Source organism: Siphateles boraxobius, unplaced genomic scaffold (genome assembly GCF_051911475.1).
Source record: "Siphateles boraxobius isolate OS27281-9 unplaced genomic scaffold, OSU_SipBor_1 29, whole genome shotgun sequence".
NCBI lineage: Eukaryota > Metazoa > Chordata > Actinopteri > Cypriniformes > Leuciscidae > Siphateles > Siphateles boraxobius.
Genome location: NW_027508908.1, coordinates 2,350,585 through 2,364,251, shown reverse-complemented (window position 1 = coordinate 2,364,251; position 13,667 = coordinate 2,350,585). Strand labels below are relative to the sequence as shown.

Here is a 13,667-nt window from a genome sequence, read left to right as displayed (position 1 = left end):
AAATACACTGTCCATCTGAATAATTGTTATAAGTCTAGGATAGATTTTTGAAACAATCATTTGTTAAAAAAAGAGCCATTTAGAAAGTCTTTTTATTTATTTTTTTACCACGACATTTAGAATGTCCGCTTTTTGTCCCATTAAATGGAGGACAACTATGCAAGGAAAAGTTGTAGAGTCTATTTATAAACCTGGTTTAGGAAAAACACCAGGTTTATAGACTAGGCCTACTAAAAATATTGATGTCTCTGCACAAGTTTATCTGGTAAGTGTTGGGGCCAGTGACGCTTTCTTTGAGAATGACTGAGGTAAAACGCTCTTAGAAACGTCAAGGAAGCTGGTGAAACTATGTGTCAGAATGTGAGGAATGCTTAGGTAAACCTGGTGTCTTTTGTTTTGACCTGTTTTGTCATCTCACATGTGTGGTAATCATGATTCGCTTACGTAGGATCCTTAAAAAGTACGTGCTCCATGATCATCAGAATATATAGTCGCAATCTGTGCGTATATTTAATGGGAAACTCTGTTTTCGATGTTATTGTTGTTCTTTGAACAGTGTAAAATTGTGTAATTTTCTATTTTCTTTCCACTAAAAGGCTATTCATGCAGTAATAACGACAAATTCAGAGATTTATTCTTAAACCAAATTGTATGAAAGTGTGAAGGAATTGCTCTGTCCTGCGAATAATTCTTGATTGAAATTAAATAAAAACAGTGAGATAGCCATGATATGTGAATGACATAAATATATAAAATAAAAATGTAAAACAATATGGCTTTATCAAGTTATTTAACAGTTTCTATAAATAACCCTGGCTTGTTGCACAGACCACACCTTCTGGACACCCACAATACAAAAGATACAAATAAAAACAACATCACGGTGTCTGGCAAGGGACATTCCATATAGCTTATCTCTGCATATCAGAGAAGGAAAAAAACAGCCCAATCAGGACGTCATTGGGTGCTATTTAAGAAGCGGCACAGGTTATTCAGGAGAAGTGAAAAACTGGAGTACTAGTACTTAAGTAGGCTACTTACCATTGCTTAAAGCCACTGTGACAGCGGATTACAAATCAACATAAAAATAATCTACCCAAGAATTGGTAAGGACATTTTATTTCCCTAAATATGTTTGTGTTAATTATATTCATATTATAAAGTACTTTTTATTGCTGGAAATAGCGCAAATAGACATGATAAAAAATAAAGCATTTCTATGTTAATGACATATAGAATATAATTTGATAAAATGTACCAGTTTTTTTGTATTTGACAGATTGCAGTAGTCTATTTCGTATGTGTCTGGTCAGAATATTTAAGCGGTCTCAGGAAATTGCTGTTACAGTATGATATTCTGTTCACAAAGTAATTCATTTATCTTGACATTGATTAGAAAATCTATTGGACATGCCCATTATCAGACATCCATTTTTTTTTACTGAACCATTTGTGTTTAATATTAAGGAGTTATAATAAGAGAATATTGTAGTTTGGATAATCATTATCAGTTTGCATTCAATTTTGTGTGATAAATAGAAGTTAAAAACTAATCATGATGTCAAGATGTATGGTGTCCAAATTCCTTCAGTTTAAGTAGAACAAGGACATGCATAGATAACTGTTAATTCTAGAGTGTTAACTTTTGCATGGTAATTTACTATCATTTCTGATGTTGGGTAGAGGGTGGAGAATTGTCAAAACATGAAAATAATTTAATAATTTGTAGATTGTTTATTCTAACCGATGTTGTTTCATAACCGCATCTGATGTTAGTGTCTGGCATTGTCTGACATTTGTTATATGCAGTCATGCGTATTATATGCAGTGATATATATATATATATATATATATATATATATATATATATATATATATATATATATATGCTTATGAATGTATGTAGATTGCTACAATGTCTGTTACTGAATACAAATTACATTATGAAAATTATAGTTAGTAATCTAATGTATTACATTACACATTTTAGGTAATATACTTAACTTTGTTATTTTTTTTTTAATTTTGACCTACGTCATTTATCTATTTTAAGCTTGCTTCAGCCCCGGAATGAAAAAACATATTTTTATCTCACAATTCTGAGATTATATCTAAATTTGAGAAATAAAGTCATGATAAGATAAGTCATGTGATAAGATTTGCGCGAGACGTTCCTATTAATGATAAAATGCGCAACCTATTTGATTTCAATTGAAAATGTACCATTTTAAAAGGCTATGGAGAAAGTCAAACATGATCTAAAACAGTCACATAAACTAAAAAGACTTATAAAAAGAGGGAAATCATCATCCTGCACCAACATAAACGAAAGCTTTAGAAAACTATGGCCAACTTTACTAGAATTTATAATGTTCTATTGTATTTATTGTGGTAAATTTTAACTAACTTGTAGAATTTATAATAATCCCCTGTGACCTTGTTAAATAATTCACACTTCAACACCCCCCAATGTTCAAAACAACTTGGAACCGAGGGAGACACACATATTTGGGAGTGCCGGCACTATTATCCCACTTCAAGCACAGCCTGTATACATGTACTGTATGTGTATATAAACATTGTGCATATTGCTTGCTTTGCAGACTGTTATCATCACCACTGGACTTTTCCCAGAATGAAGAGGGAAGCTTTAATTATCATATATTATTTTATTTTAATAACAACAGTGTCCTCAACAACCACTACAGTTCCTGATGGAACATCCACAACTATAGCAAGAGAAACCACAACAACACCACAAACTGTTACAACAGCTGAATCCTCCACAACACCTACAGCTACAACAACAGTGTCCTCAGTGACCCCTACAGTTCCTGCGGGAACATCCACCACTACAGCAGGAGAAACCACAACAACACCACAAACTACTGTAACAACAGCTGAATCATCCACAACACCTACAGCTACAACAACAGTGTCCTCATCGACCACTACAGTTCCTGCTGAAACATCAACCACTACAGCAGGAGAAACCACAGCAACACCACAAACTACTGTAACAACAGCTGAATCATCCACAACACCTACAACAACAACAGTGTCCTCATCGACCACTACAGTTCCTGCTGGAACATCCACCACTACAGCAGGAGAAACCACAACAACACCACAAACTACATTTACAACAGCTGAATCCTCCACAACACCTACAGCTACAACAACAGTGTCCTCAGCGACCACTACAGTTCCTGCAGGAACATCCACAACTACAGCAGGAGAAACCACAACAACACCACAAACTACTGTTACAACAGCTGAATCCTCCACAACACCTACAACAACAACAGTGTCCTCAGCGACCACTACAGTTTCTGCTGGAACATCCACAACTACAGCAGAAGAAACCACAACAACACCACAAACTACTGTTACAACAGCTGAATCCTCCACAACACCTACAGCTACAACAACAGTGTCCTCAGCGACCACTACAGTTCCTGCTGGAACATCCACAACTACAGCAGAAGAAACCACAACAACACCACAAACTACTGTTACAACAGCTGAATCCTCCACAACACCTACAACAACAACAACAGTGTCCTCAGCGACCACTACAGTTTCTGCTGGAACTTCCACAACTACAGCAGAAGAAACCACAACAACACCACAAACTACTGTTACAACAGCTGAATCCTCCACAACACCTACAGCTACAACAACAGTGTCCTCAGCGACCACTACAGTTCCTGCAGGAACATCCACCACTACAGCAGGAGAAACCACAACAACACCACAAACTACTGTTACAACAGCTGAATCATCCACAACACCTACAGCTACAACAACAGTGTCCTCAACAACCACTACAGTTCCTGCTGGAACATCCACCACTACAGCAGGAGAAACCACAACAACACCACAAACTACTGTAACAACAGCTGAATCATCCACAACACCTACAGCTACAACAACAGTGTCCTCAGTGACCACTACAGTTCCTGCTGGAACATCAACAACTACAGCAGGAGAAACCACAACAACACCACAAACTACTGTAACAACAGCTGAATCCTCCACAACACCTACAGCTACAACAGTGTCCTCAGCTACCACTACAGTTCCTGCTGGAACATCCACCACTACAGCAGGAGAAACCACAACAACACCACAAACTACTGTAACAACAGCTGAATCCTCCACAACACCTACAGCTACAACAACAGTGTCCTCAGCGACCACTACAGTTCCTGCCGGAACATCCACAACTACAGCAGGAGAAACCACAACAACACCACAAACTACTGTAACAACAGCTGAATCCTCCACAACACCTACAGCTACAACAACAGTGTCCTCAGCGACCACTACAATTCCTGCCGGAACATCCACCACTACAGCAGGAGAAACCACAACAACACCACAAACTACTGTTACAACAGCTGAATCCTCCACAACACCTACAACAGCAACAGTGTCCTCAACAACCACTACAGTTCCTGCTGGAACATCCACCACTACAGCAGGAGAAACCACAACAACACCACAAACTACTGTAACAACAGCTGAATCATCCACAACACCTACAGCTACAACAACAGTGTCCTCAGCGACCACTACAGTTCCTGCCGGAACATCCACAACTACAGCAGAAGAAACCACAACAACACCACAAACTACTGTTACAACAGCTGAATCCTCCACAACACCTACAACAGCAACAGTGTCCTCAGCGACCACTACAGTTCCTGCTGGAACATCCACCACTATAGCAGGAGAAACTACAACAACACCACAAACTACTGTAACAACAGCTGAATCCTCCACAACACCTACAGCTACAACAACAGTGTCCTCAGCGACCACTACAGTTCCTGCCGGAACAGCCACAACTACAGCAGGAGAAACCACAACAACACCACAAACTACTGTAACAACAGCTGAATCCTCCACAACACCTACAGCTACAACAACAGTGTCCTCAGCGACCACTACAGTTCCTGCCGGAACATCCACAACTACAGCAGGAGAAACCACAACAACACCACAAACTACTGTAACAACAGCTGAATCCTCCACAACACCTACAGCTACAACAACAGTGTCCTCAGCGACCACTACAATTCCTGCCGGAACATCCACCACTACAGCAGGAGAAACCACAACAACACCACAAACTACTGTTACAACAGCTGAATCCTCCACAACACCTACAACAGCAACAGTGTCCTCAACAACCACTACAGTTCCTGCTGGAACATCCACCACTACAGCAGGAGAAACCACAACAACACCACAAACTACTGTAACAACAGCTGAATCATCCACAACACCTACAGCTACAACAACAGTGTCCTCAGCGACCACTACAGTTCCTGCCGGAACATCCACAACTACAGCAGGAGAAACCACAACAACACCACACACTACTGTTACAACAGCTGAATCCTCCACAACACCTACAGCTACAACAGTGTCCTCAGTGACCACTACAGTTCCTGCTGGAACATCAACCACTAAAGCAGGAGAAACCACAACAACACCACAAACTACTGTAACAACAGCTGAATCATCCACAACACCTACAGCTACAACAACAGTGTCCTCAGCGACCACTACAGTTCCTGCTGGGACATCAACCACTACAGCAGGAGAAACCACAACAACACCACAAACTACTGATACAACAGCTGAATCCTCCACAACACCTACAACAGCAACAGTGTCCTCAGCGACCACTACAGTTCCTGCTGTTACATCCACAACTGCAGCAGGAGAAACCACAACAACACCACAAACTACTGTTACAACAGCTGAATCCTCCACAACACCTACAACAGCAACAGTGTCCTCAGTGACCACTACAGTTCCTGCTGGAACATCCACCACTACAGCAGGAGAAACCACAACAACACCACACACTACTGTTACAACAGCTGAATCCTCCACAACACCTACAGCTACAACAGTGTCCTCAGCGACCACTACAGTTCCTGCTGGAACATCAACCACTACAGCAGGAGAAACCACAACAACACCACACACTACTGTTACAACAGCTGAATCATCCACAACACCTACAGCTACAGCTTCTACAGCATCTACAGCTTTTGCAGTGTCTACAACTTCTACAACCACTACATATTCCACAACAACTGCTGCAAAAATACCTGAGGTGGTAACAGATCTGGTGTTTCGCTCTGATGAAACATTTATAGAAGCACTCAGCAACCCAAACACGGAGGAGTTCAAAAACAGGTCTAAGCTTGTCATAAATCAGGTGAGTTCAAATTTATTTATTGAATTTACTGGAACACACTAAGTGATACTTGATTTTTAGCTTTTAGTTAAAAGAAGAGACAATAATTATGTAACCAACCATACTCTTTTGTAATTGATGTCTGTAATTGTTATCTGTTCCAGCTTGAAGGAGTTTACAGACCCAAGTATGGTAACTTCCTCAGAGTGATTGTCATAGGATTCAGGTGAATACACAGTGTGTGTGTGTGTGTGTGTGTGTGTGTGTGTGTGTGTGTGTGTGTGTGTGTGTGTGTGTGTGTGTGTGTGTGTGTGTGTGTGTGTGTGTGTGTGTGTGTGTGTGTGTGTGTGTGTGTGTGTGTGTAAGAGAGAGCAAAAAAGAAAGAAAACCAATGAGCTGATTTTTTTAAGATTACAATAATTTCAACATTTATATATTCCAGGCCAGGGTCAATCATCACAACAACTGAAATAATCTTCAGCTCTGACCAACCAGTCCCATCCATTCAAGAGATTTCAAACACCCTTCTGACAGCAGTGGGAGAAGGAAAAGTCAATCAACTGAATATAATGGCTGGATCAGTTTCAGTCAATGGTTCAGGTAAGCTCTATTACTCAATAGATTTATAGTCCTCAATAACTTTATTATAATGGAAATTGGACACACAAAACCTATTTTTTAGTATTTATCTATATCTGTTCTTGTTTTTTCCTCATCTTTACTGTAATCACATTGTACTCACTCAAATAAGTACTAAGTAATATTAATTAACTGCATGTACTTACAATAGAGTTACGGTTAGAGTACATAGTACCCTATGTACTACGGTACATGTACTACAGTAAGTACTTGTAGTAACGTGTAACTACTTCACCTTAAGATAAAGTATAACCAAAATATGCTTTCACAACAGTTCCCTTGACAACCACTACAGTTCCAGCTGGAACATCCACCACTACAGCAGGAGAAACCACAACAACACCACAAACTACTGTTACAACAGCTGAATCTTCCACAATACCTACAACAACAACAGTGTCCTCGGCGACCACTACAGTTCCTGCTGGAACATCCACCACTACAGCAGGAGATACCACAACAACACCACAAACTACTGTTACAACAGCTGAATCATCCACAACACCTACAGCTACAACAACAGTGTCCTCAGCGACCACTACAGTTCCTGCTGGAACATCCTCCACTACAGCAGGAGAAACCACAACAACACCACAAACTACTGTTACAACAGCTGAATCCTCCACAACACCTACAGCTACAACAACAGTATCCTCAGCGACCACTACAGTTCATGCTGGAACATCCACCACTACAGCAGGAGAAACCACAACAACACCACAAACTACTGTTACAACAGCTGAATCATCCACAACACCTACAGCTACAACAACAGTGTCCTCAGCGACCACTACAGTTCCTGCTGGAACATCCACCACTTCAGCAGGAGAAACCACAACCTCACCACAAACTACTGTTACAACAGCTGAATCATCCACAACACCTACAACAACAACAGTGTTCTCAGCGACCACAACAGTTCCTGCTGGAACATCCACCACTACAGCAGGAGAAACCACAACAACACCACAAACTACTGTTACAACAGCTGAATCATCCACAGCACCTACAGCTAAAACAACAGTGTCCTCAGCGACCACTACAGTTCCTGCTGGAACATCCACCACTACAGCAGGAGAAACCACAACAACACCACAAACTACTGTTACAACAGCTGAATCATCCACAACACCTACAGCTACAACAACAGTGTCCTCAGCGACAACTACAGTTCCTGCTGGAACATCCACCACTTCAGCAGGAGAAACCACAACCTCACCACAAACTACTGTTACAACAGCTGAATCATCCACAACACCTACAACAACAACAGTGTTACCAGCGACCACTACAGTTCCTGCTGGAACATCCACCACTACAGCAGGAGAAACCACAACAACACCACAAACTACTGTTACAACAGCTGAATCATCCACAGCACCTACAGCTACAACAACAGTGTTCTCAGTGACCACTACAGTTCCTGCTGGAACATCCACCACTACAGCAGGAGAAACCACAACAACACCACAGACTACTGTTACAACAGCTGAATCCTACACAACACCTACAGCTACAACAACAGTGTCCTCAGTGACCACTACAGTTCCTGCTGGAACATCCACCACTACAGCAGGAGAAACCACAACAACACCACAAACTGCTGTTACAACAGCTGAATCCTCCACAACACTTACAGCTACAACAACAGTGTCCTCAGTGACCACTACAGTTCCTGCTGGAACATCCACAAATACAGCAGGAGAAACCACAACAACACAACAAACTACAGTTACAACAGCTGAATCCTCCACAACACCTACAGCTACAACAACAGTGTCCTCAGTGACCACTACAGTTCCTGCTGGAACATCCACCACTACAGCAGGAGAAACCACAACAACACCACAAACTACTGTTACAACAGCTGAATCCTCCACAACACCTACAGCTACAACAACAGTGTTCTCAGTGACCACTACAGTTCCTGCTGGAACATCCACCACTACAGCAGGAGAAACCACACCAACACCACAAACTACTGTTATAACAGCTGAATCCTCCACAACACCTACAGCTACAACAACAATGTCCTCAGCGACCACTACAGTTCCTGCTGGAACATCCACCACTACAGCAGCAGAAACCACAACAACACCACAAACTACTGTTACAACAGCTGAATCCTCCACAACACCTACAGCTACAACAACAGTGTCCTCAGCGACCACTACAGTTCCTGCTGTTACATCCACAACTACAGCAGGAGAAACTACAACAACACCACAAACTACAGTTACAACAGCTGAATCCTCCACAACACCTACAGCTACAACAACAGTGTCCTCAACAACCACTACAGTTCCTGCGGGAACATCCACAACTACAGCAGGAGAAACCACAACAACACCACAAACTACTGTTACAACAGCTGAATCCTCATCAATACCTACAGCTACAACAACAGTGTCCTCAGTGACCACTACAGTTGCTGCTGTTACATCCACAACTGCAGCAGGAGAAACCACAACAACACCACAAACTACTGTTACAACAGCTGAATCATCCACAGCACCTACAGCTAAAACAACAGTGTCCTCAGCGACCACTACAGTTCCTGCGGGAACATCCACAACTACAGCAGGAGAAACTACAACAACCCCACAAACTACTGTTACAACAGCTGAATCCTCCACAACACCTACAGCTACAACAACAACAGTGTCCTCAGCGACCACTACAGTTCCTGCGGGAACATCCACAACTACAGCAGGAGAAACTACAACAACCCCACAAACTACTGTTACAACAGCTGAATCCTCCACAACACCCACAACAACTTCAACACCAACAGATTCTTCCACAGTTCCCTCAATTCTTACTGGATCATCCACCACTAGCGCAGCAATCATTACAACAGTGCCACAATCAACAGGTTCTACTTTGACTTCAGTCATTTCATCTTCAACAGCCTTTGAAAGTACAACTAGTAAATCCACAGCATCTACAGCTTCAACAGCATCTACATCTTCAACAGCCTCTACATCTTCAACAGCATCTACAGCTTCAACAGCATCTACAGCTTCAACAGCATCTACAGCTTCAACAGCATCTACAGCTTCAACAGTTTCTACAGCTTCAACAGCATCTACAGCTTCAACAGTTTCTACAGCTTCAACAGCATCTACAGCTTCAACAGCATCTACAGCTTCAACAGCATCTACAGCTTCAACAGCATCTACAGCTTCAACAGCATCTACAGCTTCAACAGCATCTACAGCTTCAACAGCATCTACAGCTTCAACAGTTTCTACAGCGTCTACAGCTTCTACAACTTCTACAACTACTGCAAAAATACCTGTGGTGGTAACAGACCTAGTGTTTCGCTCTTTGGACACATTTATAGAAGCACTCAGAGACCCAAGCACTGAGGAGTTCAAGAATAGGTCTAAGCTTGTCATAAATCAGGTCAGTTCTATTTACTGAATTTACTGGAACACACTAAGTGATACTTGATTTTTAAACTTAGAGTTTAAAAAAGAGACAAAAATTATGTAACCAACACTCATATATTACCATACTATTGTAATTGATGTCTGTAATTGTTTTTTATCTGTTCCAGCTCGAAGGAGTTTACAGACCCAAGTATGTTAACTTCCTCAGAGTGATTGTCGTAGGATTCAGGTAAATACACCATATTGCAATGCTGCTTATTTTGTGTGTGTGTGTGTGTGTGTGTGTGTTTGTGTGTGTGTGTGTGTGTGTGTGTGTGTGTGTGTGTGTGTGTGTGTGTGTGTGTGTGTGTGTGTGTGTGTGTGTGTGTGTGTGTGTGTGTGTGTGTGTGTGTGTGTGTGCGCGTGTGTGTGTGTGTGTGTGTGTGTGTGTGTGTGTGTGTGTGTGTGTGCGTGCGTGCGTGCGTGCGTGTGTGTGTGTGTGTGAAGAGCAAAAAAGAAAGAGAATTTAAGCTAACAATCATTTCAACATTTATATATTCCAGCCAAGGGTCAATCATCACAACAACTAAATTAGTCTTCAGCTTCGACCAACCAGTCCCATCTATTCAAGAGATTTCAAACACCCTTCTGACAGCAGTGGAAGCAGGAGGTGTCAATCAACTGAATATAATTGCTGGATCAGTTTCAGTCAATGGTTCAGGTAAGCTCCATTACTCCACTATAGTTAGTACATGTAGTAATGTGTAACTACTTCACCTTGAGATAAAAAAAAAAAGCGGAGATGAGATATTTAATCTATAGGGAGATCCAACTAATTTGCAAATATTTTTATTACAGCTTCAACTACAACTATCGCTCCTACGGCAACTACAGCTTCAAGTGGATTAAAGATTGAATCCAGTCTGCTCCAAGCAACATGCCTCATTATTATGTCTAAATTAATAAGGCTTTTCCTATAGATCCCTTAACCATATGTCCAACAAACAGAGTACAACTAGACACGGCGTAAAAATTAAACAAAATTAAAACAAATTAAATCTAGTATTTGTATGATAGTCAGTATTTGTATCACTCTCTTAAATAATGATATAGGGCAATATAAAGATAAGCTTGATAATGCATTGTTCCTTAAGAATATAATTGCAGATTTTTTTTAAACAGCAGGCTGTTTTCTAGGAGGAAGTGGATCTTTTTTCTCATGCATTTCCTAGTGTATGTTTTCAAAAGTAGATAATATATTATAAATGTTGTTTGTTTAATTGTTTTTAGGATAACTACTGGTTATACAATAGATAAATGTTGTAATTGTAAAATGTCATATTTAATTTTAATCAAATAAAAATATTTATTAAGTTTATATGGTCCAAAATATTTTGCTTTCACAAAAAGACAATACTTTAAATGCTAAACTTGGCTTCTTAGAGTACACTGTTAAATGATCAAATGCAACTACAATAAGTTTACAAAAATGTTATCTAGAGCTTCTGTACTGTCAGTAGGCTTTCATAAAGCAATTCATTTGGAGAGCTGTAAACTGACTTCTTTGTGTGCACTGTTCATAAGAGTTGGCAGAATGTAAGATAGATAAATAGACACTCTGCCACACCCAACTGTTAAAACCACCAGTGAATAATTTTTAAAGAATTACCTTAAATTCTGACAGTCATGTAAATCTTAGGCTAGTTGGATTTTATGTGACTGACAGCAAACAACCTTACAGCTAAAATCACAGAGGGCCTATAGCCTACCCATATAAAATGGACAGTTCATTCCAAAAATTAAGATTCTGCTATTATGTCTCACCCTGATGTAGAGCCCTTATGTCTCACCCTTGAGCTGAGACTCAAAGCCGGGTTATTAAAGTTGACTATTTTATGCAACCCCTAGTTAAATCTATTGTTATGAATAAATGTGTATTATCACAAGTTAATTCACAACAATTTGATTATGATTATTTATCAGACGATACAACACATTATAATGCTGTTTATAAGGCATTATGCATGTATTATAATGCATTAAGAATACCTTTATAATGTCACCATTTGTCCCAATACTTATGACAAAAGAACTTCTCTGTTAGGATATTATTAGTCTCAATTCCTGAGAACTCATAGTTCCCTTTCAGGGAACTCGAGCTGCGTGAAACGCTGTGGGAACGCCCCTGCGTGAGTGCGTCATGAAGCATGTATGAAATCAGTCCAATGGCGAGACGGAACGTCATAGGCTATATATATAAGCACCCCAAAACACAAGCGCATCAGCTTCTGAGTCTTCAGGAAGCGCTCTGTGTATGAAAAAGTCTGTGTCTCAAGTGTTTTTGTCTGTCCTTAGAAATTGCTAGGCAGGAGTTTTTCACACACACACATATATATATATATATATATAAAACTATAAAAAGAGACTATATATTAGAGGTGGGCATAGATTAATTTTTTTAATCTAGATTAATCTAGATTAATATTGAAATTAATCTAGATTAATCTAGATTAAAATGGCTCATTTGAATTCTCCCGAAGGCATTCAGAATATGTGTGCTACCCAAATAATGGCTAAAAGTAAGTCTTTGTGAATAGTTCGCCTCGCGTAGGGCTGTGTCTTTCTGCCAAAAATGCCATTCGACAATCGAGGAGCAAAAGTCGAATATCGTAAAAAAAAAAAAAAACGCAATGACAGAAAGGGAGGCCAATTTCATCTTTAGCGATTTGTCATCAAACAAACTGTTTATTAATTGAACAAGTAACATGTTTTCGTCCTTTTTTAACATAGTAGGCTTGGAAGAAGAAAAAAAACAATACGCACGACAGTCCGTTTTTGCATCGCCAATGCTCGTTAGATCAAAAAATAATGTCATCATATGTCATAATGATTTTATGTGAACCTGCCTTGTTACTGCAATAGCCTCATTTTTAAACAAATTAGTTTCAATCAATGTAAACTATTCGTGTGTTTATGCCACTGCGCAATACACGCGCAATACACACACATTACCGCGGGATGGCGGGTGTTCATTTCATAAACTGTGGACAATGGTAGCTTATTTAACCTGTTAACCAGTGCGCCGACGCTCTGAAGCGTTTTCTTTTTTTGTAGCCTATAAATTAATGTATGTCCAAAAACCGGATAATGTCATACTTTTTATTAGTGCTATCGTGGCGTAATAATCTGTTTGGTTGTAAAATGTATTACCTGAATGAAATGAAATCGAATGTATTGTCCTGTGGAATCATTCATTCACAGACAGCATACGAAGATGTTCAACTAATAAACATCTTGATCGCTGGCAAAAATATGATGCATTTGCAGATTTGCTTTCACTAGACTAGACTGTAGATCGGCCACTTCATCCAACGCTCTTGATGCTCTTAAATCTTCCTGTTTCGACTCCGAGTGTGATTGAAAGCGCTTCAGAC

At 40.1% G+C, this 13,667-nt stretch overlaps 1 protein-coding gene across 1 annotated transcript; it reads left to right on the top strand.

The window, feature by feature from the left end:
- Window positions 1-996: 996 nt before the first annotated feature.
- On the top strand, window positions 997-11,611 carry LOC143753567 (uncharacterized). The gene is made up of 8 exons (XM_077246039.1): window positions 997-1,106; window positions 2,604-6,241; window positions 6,385-6,446; window positions 6,663-6,820; window positions 7,134-10,267; window positions 10,422-10,483; window positions 10,797-10,954; window positions 11,092-11,611. The coding sequence occupies exons 2-8, from the start codon at window positions 2,636-2,638 to the stop codon at window positions 11,211-11,213; spliced, it is 7,302 nt and encodes a 2,433-aa protein (XP_077102154.1). The 5' UTR covers window positions 997-1,106; window positions 2,604-2,635; the 3' UTR covers window positions 11,214-11,611.
- The last annotated feature ends 2,056 nt before the right edge of the window (window positions 11,612-13,667 follow it).